The 12,525-nt window shown below is 39.0% G+C and overlaps 1 protein-coding gene across 10 annotated transcripts in view; it reads left to right on the forward strand.

Annotated features, from left to right (window-relative positions):
- The window catches only part of ANKRD28 (ankyrin repeat domain 28), a 112,305-nt gene that overhangs the window by 45,142 nt on the left and 54,638 nt on the right, over nucleotides 1-12,525 (forward strand). For 5 of the 10 annotated variants that reach the window (XR_002827968.1, XM_006083672.3, XM_023749496.1 and 2 more), the window contains exon 4: nucleotides 12,415-12,485. The exons of 2 other annotated variants lie outside the window; for them this stretch is intronic. Coding sequence is in view for 7 of the 8 variants with exons in the window: in XM_006083672.3 (XP_006083734.1) it covers nucleotides 12,415-12,485 (71 nt within the window). In the remaining variant the exon portion in view is untranslated. Of the gene's footprint in view, nucleotides 1-4,028; nucleotides 4,192-11,011; nucleotides 11,087-12,414; nucleotides 12,486-12,525 lie in introns of those variants that run through there. 3 more of the 10 variants (XM_023749495.1, XM_014450606.1, XM_014450621.2) reach the window with 2 other exon arrangements.

A 12,525-nucleotide genomic window follows, 5' to 3' on the forward strand; every position in this document is an offset into this window, starting at 1 on the left:
AGGGCAAGTGATGGTCACTAGTCCAGTATAGCAGTGGAGGTGGTAAGAAATATATGATGTAGATATATTTGAAAGTGATATACCAGCAAGATTTCTGTCTTTAAATAGCTTTTATCTAATTCTGTTTCAGGACCAGTAAAACACATTTTAGGGAATTGTGCATTATTTTTTAACTAGAGGCTCAGTGCACGAATTTGTGCACCAGTGGGATCCCCCGGCCTGGCCTGTGGGATCGTGCCAAAACCAGCTCTCTGACATCCCCCACGGAGTCCCAGATTGCAAGAGTACACAGGCCAAGCCAAGGGACCCCACCAGTGCACAATCAGGGCCAGGGAGGGACACAGGAGGTTGGCCAGCCAGGGAGGGACCGCGGGAGGGCTCCAGGCCATGTCCAGCCCGACTCACTCAGTCTTGATCAGCCAGACCCCAGCAGCAAGCTAACCTACTGATCGGAGCATCTGTCCCTGGTCGACGGTCAGGGCACATCATAGTGATTGGTCGACTGTCTGCCCCCTGGTGGTCAGTGCACATCATAGCAAGTGGTTGAACGGCCTTAGCATATCATTAGCATATTACACTTTGATTGGTTGAACAGACAACTGGACACTTACCATATTAGGCTTATATTATATAGGATTTCTTCTAAACTGTTTAAGACTTTACAATGTGACAGTGGTTCTCAACCGTGGCTGCACATTAGAATCACCTGGGAATCTTTTTAAAATCCTGATTTCTGGGCCTCATCCTCCAGAAATTCTGTTTCTTTGTTATGGGGTGGGGCAACAACATTAGTAACAAAGAAACAGAATTTCCGGAGGATGAAGCCCAGAAATCAGGATTTTAAAAAGATTCCCAGGTGATTCTAATGTGCAGCCAAGGTTGAGAACTACTGCAATATGAAGTAATGATACAACTGTCTCATAAAATAGCTCCTATTGTGGACAGGTTGCCTGTAGTCCTAAAAGACAGAAACAGAGCTTAGAAATATTTTTGTTGTATCCAGATTATTATATATGACTAGAGGGCCATTGCAGGAAGATTCCTGCAAGAATAGGGCTTCCTGCGGCTGGAGCGAAGCAGAGAAAGGAGCGAAACCTGCCGAGGCGGGCTTCGCTCCCACCTCCACCGCCCCGCTTGCTTCTCCGCAGCTTTGCTCCCTTCTGCAGCACTTGGCTTATTTCTACGTTGTCTTCAGTCTTCACTCCGCGCCTGCATATGCAAATTAACCACCATCTTTGTTGGGTTGATTTGCATACTCATCTGATTGGCTGGTGGGCGTAGCAGAGTGGCACCAATTTGCATGTTTCTCTTTTATTAGTGTAGATACTTATTGAGAAAGGATAAATGTGTTTAAATTGTGCCTATGTTACCAGATTGCACAGATATGTACATAATGAATACAGTTGGAGAAATTGTAGTATCATTCCTTTGATATTTGGGAAAAGGAGCACTGAGAGAAATTTTGAATGGCAATCCTATTAAATTATAGCCTAAACAGAATTTTGCTTTTATAAATTCATAAAATTTTTAAAATACAATTTTTAATAACATTTATAATCATATGGGATTAAGTATAATTAAATGTGGACCTAGGTAATATTATGTTAGTTTCTCTATGAATAACTTGATCACTGATGCACTTCCTTGAACATAGCTGTTCTTCTATGGCTGCTAACTCACTAGTTTACAGCTAAAATTTACTAGCCATAAGACCTGAGGGGGTTCAAGAGAAAAATTGGATTTTCTCATAATTGAAGCATCTTCTGCTTTAATATGAATTAATGAGATGGCAGGTTAATATATGGAATTTTCTTTACAATCATTGTTCAAGAAACAGTTTTATGTTAAGAAACAGGTAGGCTAGAAAAAGTACAGTTCTAGTTAGTTTACTGTCTAGGACAGAACTCTAGTGATGCATTTTTTTTTTTAACACAGAATTCTGTTCATTTACTTTTATTTTAACATAAGAATTTTATGACTCAACATAGAGGGTTTTTATACTTAGGAGAAACTTTCCTAATGCTCAGTAACTTAATTTCTTCCTTTTAAAATAATGTTTGCACCAAGGATATTTAGTTGCTTATAAAAGATTGACTTCCTGTTATTTATGAGGAAGATAGTCAGATGAGCCTTATGAGCACGATAATATCATATATCAGCTTTGAAATAAGTGTTTGAAATAAAGCTTAAAGTCTTTTGAATAACACAAATAAAGACTATATATGAAATTAACTATTACACATGTATAAAAAGCTATTTCAACCCTTCTTTGAAAAAATACTTTTAATATTGTATTTTACCAGTTTCATGAGGTAATAGCTCATGTAGCTATTTTTAAAAGGAAAAATCAAAGCTCTAAATTAAGTAATTAGATAAAGAATATAATTAAGTACATGGAGATAAAAATAGAAAACATATTAAGCTGGCAGTGTAGAAAAATTTGGGGGAGATTGCTCTTGCCTTTAATTACTAATAACATGTTACATTTGGTTAGCCTTAACTTGTGTAATCTTAAGAAAATTAAGATTGTGAAATAATCTCCACATAGTTCTATTCTAGCATTATTCAAACATAATGATATGCTTCAATAAGAGCACACAATAAAGTAAGTTACTATAATTTCCTATTATGAAAACTACTTTGGTACCCCTGACAAGGTTATTTGTTCCTAAAATATTTCTTTAAAATGAAAAATAGAGTAAAAAAAGATTAAAATCATTCTATAAAGCCATGCTCTACCATGTTCCCATGGTTTAGGTTTTGATTATTTTCTGTTGAGAAATTAGGAAATCACCTCTAATTTGTTTTACTCTTGTGTTTTCACTGTCAGGAATTATGACTTTACATTCTTATGATCATAACTAGAAGTCTGGTGCATGAATTCATGCACGAGTGGGGTCCCTCGGCCTGGCTGACGATTGGAGCCAATTGGGGGGACTGGCCTACCAGGGGGAGGGACCGCAGCAGGTTGGCTGGGCGGGGGGAGGGACCGTGGGAGGTTGGCCGGCTGGGGGGAGGAATCACGGGAGGTTGGCCCCAACAGCAAGCTAACCAATGGCCAATTCTGTGAGGAATTGGGCTCCCTCATCCCTCCTGTCTGGGTCCGGGGTGCGGGTGAATCAGATTCGGGGCTGTCAGGGCCCCAGCAGCAAGGTCTGGGTCAGTGCAAGTCATAGCTACTAGCCAGTCATCTGGTCGTTCTGGACATTTGGTTATAACAGTCGCTTAGGCGCGCACACACACACACACACACACACACACACACTAGAGGCCCGTTGCTAGAAATTCATGCACGGGGGGTGGGGGGGTGGGCGGGGGAGTGTCCCTCAGCCTGGCCTGCACCCTCTCCAATCTGGAACATCCCTCTCACAATCCGGGACTGCTGGCTCCTAACCGCTTGCCTGCCTGCCTGCCTGCCTGCCTGCCTGTCTGATTGCCCCTAACCGCTTCTGCCTGCCAGCCTGATCGCCCCCTAACTACTCCCCTGCTGGCCTGATTGACGCCTAACTGCTCCCCTGCTGGCCCGATCACCCCCAACTGCCCTCCCCTGCCGGTTCAGTTGCCCCCAACTGCCCTGCCCTGCAGGCCTGGTCACCCCCAACTGCCCTCTCCTGCCAACCTGGTTGCCCCCAACTGCCCTCCCCTGCCAGCCATCTTGTGGTGACCATCTTATGATGACCATCTTGTGGTGGCCATCTTGTGATGATGTGAGGGTGGCCATCTAGTGACGACATCGCACGACACCACTTAGGCTTTTATTATATACGATAGATTCCTACTGTTTACCCCCTGCCCCAGCCTCCACACACCCTCTGTCTTTATCCATAGTTTGTCTATTCCCAAGATTTTTATTTTGACATCTCTTGGTTGAGTAGACATTACCATCAAGTACTTTTTGTCTTCGTATTTTCAGTAACTCATGAATGCCATATTTCCTGGTATCTTACTTATTTGGGACTATTGCCTTTTTTAACCGAAAGGTAGATTGGCTAGTAATAAAATTCTCAATTCACACTTTTTCCTCTCAGCTTTGCAGATGTTACTACAGTGTCTTCTAGATTTGATTGAAAGTCATGGATCAAGCTCTTCTCTGCTTATCATTTTCATCCCCCTACACCACCCACCAACACCATGGTCACTTCTCTTCTGCCTGGATGCTTGTAGGAATCAGTTCTTTATTCCTGAAATTCGGTACTAACTTCATTAGGCTAAATCTAGTGATTATTTTTCCTGGAACATAATATGAAACTGCACTTTTAGTTCTGAAATTCCCGATTTTTATTTTATTTATATCTTCCATTAAATCTTTGAATAGTCCATTCCTGTATGCTTTTTTATCAGAAACTTTTTCTACATGTGTTTTTCTACTAAGTTGGATCTCTTTCATCTGTCTCTGTCAGCTTTTCTCTGATTGTAATTTTGTCTTTTCGATTTAGTTTTAGGTTATTTCCTTATACTTGTTCTTCCTTCATTCAACAAATACTTTAAGAGCATGTTCATATATTAGGCACTATTCTAGGTACTATGGGTAGAGCAGTGATAAAATAGGTGAAGTCCCAGCCTTCATGTAGTTACTAGGAATATTGGTTAATAATACGGATTTTGCAATCAAAGAAAACACGATAATTTCAAGAGAAACATCAAAAGTGCTTCATTCAAAGTAATGTCCATCGCTAGCTACACATTTCCCCCATCTTTCAGGTAATTTGTGGATACCGTCCCAATAGAACTTTTCTTGTTTTGAGGCAAACCATTCAGAGACCCAATTTTCCACTTCTTTGTATGTTTTGAAGTGCTGCTCAGAAAGTACATGTGCCATCGATGGGAACAAGTGGTAATTTGAAGGAGCAAGGTCTGGTGAATACGGCGGGTGGGTTAATACTTCCCAGGCAAGATCTTTTAGTGTGTCTTTAACTGGTTTTGAAGTGTGTGATGGTGTGTAATCATGAAGCAAAATTACTTTGCTGTGTCTTCTGGCACATTCTGGTCATTTCACGATCAAATCATGGTTCAGATTGATTATTTGTTGTCGGTAGTGATCAGTATTAACAGTTTCACCTGGTTTTAGAAGCTCATAATACACCACACCTTCCTGATCCCACCAAACGCAGAGCATTGTCTTCTTTCCAAAGCCATTTGGCCTTGTAGTCGATGTTGATGGTTGACCTGGATCAACCCATGATTTTGTGCATTTGGGATTCTCAAAATAAATCCACTTTTCATCGTCAGTCACAATTCGATGCAAAAAAGACTTTCTTTGGTGCCGTTGAAACAACATTTTACTGATGACTTTTCGGTTTTCCATTTATCTTTCGTTCAGTTGATGTGGCACCCATTTTCTTTCCTTTAAAATCTTTCCCATTGCTTGTAAACAATCAGAAATTGTTTGCTGAGCTACGTTTAATCTTTCTGCAAGTTGTTTTTGAGTTTGACACACATCTTCATCCCATAATGCTTGTAATTGTTGGTCTTCAAACTTTTTTGGTTGACCTGGACATTCTTTGTCTTTCACATCGAAATCATCACTTTTAAAGTGTTTAAACCAGCATTCACAAGTATCTTGAGATGGAGCATGTTCACCATAAGCTTCCCGAAGTATTCAGCAGCTCTTTTTTTGGCACGAAATTTGACATTTTTAAGTGTAAAAATATCTATGATGTTAACACCTTCAGAAAAATTGACATGAAGTTTTGAAGCTTGTTGTCAATACAACAAAATAGCATACATATCAAACCCATATATATCAATATATGTGTAACTCCATCTATTGAAAAAAAAATCCACATTATTAACCGGTACACCTGGTATGTTTGGGGGAAACACAAATTAATATATATATAGTTTGTCTTATGGTAATAATTGCTATGACAAAATTAGAATTGTATGTTGGGTGGAGTCAGTTGCAATTTTATATTGTGTTATCAGGAAAGGGTTAGTGATAACACATATGAGAAGATAACTGAAGAAAATAAGGAAGCAAACCTTGCATACCATGCAGATATTTAGAGGAAATTGAGAGAATGTCAAGAACAAATGCCATGAGGTGGCAGCATGATTGGGGACAGGTAAAAGGAGCTGTAGGAGATGAAGCAAAGAGATGGCAAGGTCCCAGATCATGTGTGATTTTGTACACTGTGGTAAAGACTTTGGCCCTTAAAGTGATTTTAAAAAACAATGGAAAGTTTTGATTGGCGTGACATGGTTTTTATTTTTTTTATTATTGTTTTTTTGTTGTTAATCCTCACCCGAGAATATTTTTCCATTGAATTTTAGAGAGAATAGAAGGAAAGGGGAGAGACAGAGAGAGAAACACCCATGCGAGAGAGAGACATGGATTGGTTGCCTCATGCATGCGCCCCAGCAGGGGCTGGGAATCGAGCTTGCAACTGAGGTACATACCCTTGACTGGAAATGAATCCAGGACCCTTCAGTCCGAGGGCCGAAGCTCTATCCACTGAGCCAAACTGGATAGGGCATGGAGTGACATGATTTTTAAAGATTCACTCTGACTGGGCCTTCAGAATTCTTGGCTATGTTTTAAATTGTGTTCTCTTTTTTGTTGTTTGTAGACTTTTATCTGTAATTACTTTGTTTTTCTTTTTTATTCCCCTGACCTCAGCAAGTTCTCATCTCTTTGCATTGTCTTACCTCTTTCTTGGAACTTTTCTTAGAGGTTTCTCTTTAGAGCTTAATTTCTCGGAAGTTGTGTATAGATAGTAGTTTGCAAGTTCATTCTCTCCTTTCCTGGGATAATTTCTTTCAAATATTCCTATTACCTGTATTTTGTTCAGTTTACTCTGCTCCCTTATATCTTTGTTCTAGTCCTGTGATGGATACTTTCTGATTCTTCATATCTTTGAGGAATATGCTCTCTAGAACAGCTATTTGCTGAAGAATAGAGTAGGGAAGGGCAAAAAGTGAGCATCAGTTAGGTTTGTTTTCTTCAAATAGCTCTCAGACCAAATGTGTTTTCTCTTAATCCTAGCAGTGGACTCTCTTTAGTTATTGATGTACTTAGGGTAATTGGGGTGACTTGGCAGCTCCTTAGATCACAGGTTCTTAGGGAGTGATCTCCTGGAGATTGGCTTTACCCTCCATCTTCAGCTGAGTCAGAAATAATAATAATAAAGATGGTCCCTCCTCTCGCATTGCCCCACCTTGTTCTTCTGTGTTATAAAGTTAGAGTTCTGTAGGGAGCTTCTCTTATGGAGAACCCACAGTGCTCATTTGAAAGATTGTTAGGGATTCTAGGACACAGACAGCAGAAAAAGGGGACAGATGGACATACACACAAACACACTCTTTTAGAAGACTCAGTAGTCTTTCCAGGATGCGAAGAAGCTTCACTTGACTGTGTCCTTCCTCATTTTGGTACAAATGTCACTGTATTTGGTGGGAATTCTTCATAGTTTGGTTGGTGGTGGTCACTGTTATCTTGTTGTATTGAAGATGATATTTCTTCACATCCTCTTTTATATTTTGTTGAGTTATTTAGAAGAGTAATACTCTCTTTAACCTAAAGTTCAGAACTAAATTCATTGGAAATCAAATATTTATACATGATGCATCTCTGAGATTTGTTGATAGGGGTTTCATTTTTGAAATATTACAGGTAATCAAACTGGTGAATCCTTCCATAGAACTCACAGTAACACTAGAGTCTAGTAGTATTAATTTCACAATTATTATTGAACTAGAGACCCAGTGCACAAACATTTGTGCACTCGGGAGGGTCCCTCAGCCGGGCCTGTGCCCTCTCGCAGTCTGGGACCCCTCGGGAAATGACCACCTGCTGGCTTAGGCCCGCTCCCCGGGGGGATTGGGCCTAAGCTGGCAGTCAGACATCCCTCTGGCAGCCCGGGAGCCCTCGGGGGATGTCCACTTGCCAGCAGGGAGCAGGCCTAGCTGCAGTCGGACATCCTTAGCGCTGCTGAGGAGGCGGGAGAGGCTCCCACCACCACCGCTGTACTGGCAGCCGTCAGCCTGGCTTGTGGCTGAGCAGAGCTACCCCTGTGGGAGCACACTGACCACCAGGGGGCAGCTCCTGCATTGAGCATCTGCCCCCTGGTGGTCAGTGTGTGTCATAGTGACCAGTGATTCCCAGTCGCTCTGCTGTTAGGGTCAATTTGCATATTACCCTTTTATTATATAGGATGGGGTGAAATAAGAGGAAACAATGATTGCTTTCTATTTTCTAAAATATAATACTAAATTAAGTTTTTTCATTTATCTCATTTTGTCCTCTTGACTCTAAGGAAACTAAAGCATTTAGAGATTTATGGCTGAAAGTTGTGCTACTGATTAAATTTAGAGCCAGCATTCAGTTCCAGGCCATCTGACTACAGAGTCTGTATTCTTAACTCTGTTATAATCTGAATGGCTTTTCCTCTCCTCTGCATTTTACCCTACACACATATTACACCCCCCCCCCCAAAACCCCCAGCATTTAGTAAAATTTGTGTAGGCAATGACTTTAGGGAAGAACTTCTGTTTTAAGGACTACATTTTTTGGCTATCTAAGTATAGAAAATTTTATGGGAGCTATTTATTTACTGTTTGTACAGGCATACCTAGGAGATATTATGGGTTCAGTTCCAGACCACAATAAAGCAAGTATCTCAGCAAAGAGAGTCATAATATTTTTGTTGGTAGAAGGTCTTGCCTTCAATTTGTAAAAAACGCAACATCTATGAAGTATAATAAAGCAATAAAACAAGGTATGTCTGTATTTAAAACCAGAGGTTTAGCAGTACCTCAACCTTTTCTTATATTAGATGGTTAAATAACTGTGTTGTATAAGGCATTAGTCACAAGTTCATTTGAATGGATTTTTATAGAAAATAGAGTTCTTGATAAGGAAATACAAATATTATGTTTTTGTTATTAGGAATCAGACCTAAAGTGTGTGACCCTTGAAAACCTACAATGCTGGCACATTAATTTGCTAGGACTGCCACAACAAAATACCACAAATTGAGTGCCTTAAACAACAGAAATTTATTTTCTCACAGTTTGGAGGCTAGAAGTCCAAGATCCAGGTTTTGGCAGGGTTGGTTCCTTCTGAAGCTTGTGCGGGAAGGAACTGTTCTAGGCCCTTCTCCTTTGTGGCTAATAGATGGCCGCCTTCTCCTTGTGTCCATCTGTACATGCCCGTTCAAATTTCTTCTGTTTATAAGGATACCAGTCATATTGCATTAGGACCCATCTAATGACTTCATTTTAATTTAATTACTTCTGTAAAGACCCCATTTCCAAATAAGGTTACATTCTGAGGTGCTGGGTTAGGACTTCAATATATGAATTGGGGGGCTGTGGATACAGTTCAATACACAGTATCTGGTGTCCATAGCTCCCTCTTAAATGATACAATGCAGCTGCTGTTGTTTTATCCCCCAACATTACAGGTGGAAAATGGAAATGTAATTATCTATTTCACTCCCAACCTGAAAACAGAATCTGAAGCTTTGCCACTGCTTTTGGTAGGCAGCCAAAGGAAAACATTATTTCCAGTTTGGGAAGAGTAGTGAAAATATTTGGCTCCTGCCCCAGTTCACTGGTTATGGACTGTCTGCTCTATGGCTTAGGAGCAGAGAAGAGAACTATTCTCTGCAAATGGAAGTTTTAGAAAATTATTAGTGGTACTATTTATAATTATTACAAGCACATGTGAAAAATTGAAATAACTTTAATAGTATCAACTATCAAGTATTTAGCCTAGATCAGAGGATGACAGACTTTATATAAAGGACCTTACAGACACTCTGGCAACTACTCAATTCCTTTAATTTGAAAGCTACATATTTAACACTTAAATGAATAGGTGTGACTCTGTAGCAGTAAAACCTTATTTACCCAACAGGTGGCAGGCAGCCTATGGGCTGTAATTTGAAGATCCTTGGCATGGATTATAAAGATACTACTTCATCTATTTAATGTTAAAGTAGAGCAGGGTGTTTAATAATATGAGATAATTTATTCTGAGTATTTCAGAATAGGATAGAATGTTATGACTCAGCGCTTCTCAACCTGTGGGTCGCGACCCCTGAAAATACATCCTGCATATCAGATATTTACATTACGATTCATAACAGTAGCAAAATTACAGTTATGAAGTAGCAACGAAAATAATTTGATGGTTGGGGGTCACCACAACATGAGGAACTGTATTAAAGGGTCGCGGCATTAGGAAGGTTGAGAACCACTGTAACTGGAAATGGATCTTACAGATCGTTTAGCACAAACCAAAGAGTTGGCAGTTGGTGACTGATTGTATTAGGGATCCAGCAGGTGGATCAGTTATCTTGCAGAATGAGACCTAGAGTCAAATGGGATACTCTGATTTAGTGCCTGACTTTAGAGCTCACTTTGCAGAAACAGGAGCTCCCTGTTTTGTTTGAACCTGAGGCCCGTCCTCTCTCACCCCAGTTTTCCTGCCCCATACACATAACACACACAGATGCACATACACATGTAGGAGGCAGGGATTATGATCAACAAATGAAGTCCTGGGCTATGGGTAACAGCCCCAGGTCACACAGCCTATTGGTTACAGAACCATTATTAGATCACAGGTCCCACTCCTGGGCTCCTTCCACTAACCCCTGTCTCCCCACACGTCCAGACCTCTCTTCGACTGCTTTGCTGTCTAGAGCCCAGAATAGACTGATGTAAATAATCAGATTTTTTATTTTTTAAAATTATTTTCTGGTCTATGTCTAAATGAGCTAGACATTTATCTAATTCTGAACATCTTACCTTAAATAACATTTTTGTTAAAAAATCTATTCTTTCAGGGTATATTTTTATATGTATGAATTACTAAATGAAAAGATTGGGTAAGAGGAAGCTAATTGTCTAGATTTTTCTATGTATCCTAACTATGGTATCAAATGGATACAGCCTATTTCAGTGACCCTGCTGTTGATTTTTGCTTGTTTATTCTCTTTTGCTTTTAACATATCAGAAATCTCATCATATCTCTACTCTGGAAAGGTGAATCTAAATTCAGATATTTGACAATGGCATAGATTTAGGCTGCAAATCTTAAGGGCATGCTCTGTTGATGTACATGGACTTATGGGAGAAGGTGAGTCTAGAATAGAAAGTTATTTGATTTTATACCATTGGGACTAACCATTTTGGATTTAATGTGATGTACTCCTAGCATTTAAGAGGTATTATTCTGTAAATGTTGGTTTGCAATAGTCATCAATGCCATATTCCTTAAATTGCTATCTTTATTGTCTTCTCAGCAGTGCTTTCTTCTACCATAGGGTCTCCCACTAACCTACCTTCAATAATTGAGATGGGGCTATTTTATTTTATTTTTTCCTGTTTTAATGACTAGGATCACACACTAGTTAAAGACCCATAGCTAGTAGTTTCTAGAGCTATACTTGGAGTCACTGCACTTGAATATTCCTTGGAACCTCACACTTAAAACAGAATGTAAACATTAGGAGGTCTGAATTCTAGCCTTGATTCTGCTCTGGTTTACTCTGACAATGAGGTGTTCACTCTGTCTGCAGTTCATCTAGAAAATAAGGAGGTTGGACTAGATATGTAAAGCTAGTTAAGATTTTGGGTATAAACCTAGGATTGCTGATAGTGCAGGCCCTTCACCAGTTCCTTTATACTTCTAAGAGCCAGGGCTGTTTCTATTTGGTTGGGGCTTGGGTACCAAATCAGTGGATTTTATGGAGACACTAGATTTCCCCCCACCCTAAAAGTTTGCATTTTTATCTTGCTAAATGTATTTTCGTTCTATTAGGGATAATTTTTGTCTATTGACTTAATGATTTTTAAACAGCTATCCATAGTTGATTTTTTAAAAAATTATTACTTCTTTAAGCCTTTAGGTATTAAAGACATGTGGGTTGGTTCATCTCTTTCTTTCTTAATTTTTTTCTTAAGTTGATAGTGATTATATCCATTTTATGCAGTAACTTTATAGTACTAAGGAGTTTTTAATTGTCACTGGAAAACTATTTTGATATTATATTGTTCTATAACATGTTATATTCATTAGTAAAGAAATATAATGAAGACTTCTTAATGGCCTACATTTTATGTCTGAGTGTTTTTATTTATTTAATTAATTTATTTGAGTTCCTAACACACATTCTAAAGTGGGGACTGATTTTTACTTTGGATATGCTCTGTATAAAGGTGGCTTTTTTAGCCTATCCATGATCTTTTATTTTTAATAAAAGAGCAAATTTCTTATTGGATAATGATATCAATTAAAAATAGTTTTGTTTTGTAATTTAAGGGTAATTTATTAGCAGAAAGTATTAAAGTGAAGTGCTCATTTTTCAATTGTTATTCAATTTGGACTATATATAATTATTTAAGGAGATTTACTTAAAATATTTTATGTAAAATATTTCAATTTATTTTTTCTTCTTGTTGCAGGAGCTAGAGTTAATGCCAAAGACAGCAAATGGTTGACACCTTTACACAGAGCAGTTGCATCTTGTAGTGAGGTATGAAATTTCTCTTAGTAAATATATTGTATATAAAAAC

The sequence above is a fragment of the Myotis lucifugus genome, unplaced genomic scaffold (genome assembly GCF_000147115.1).
Source record: "Myotis lucifugus unplaced genomic scaffold, Myoluc2.0 scaffold_8, whole genome shotgun sequence".
In the NCBI taxonomy this organism is placed as follows: domain Eukaryota; kingdom Metazoa; phylum Chordata; class Mammalia; order Chiroptera; family Vespertilionidae; genus Myotis; species Myotis lucifugus.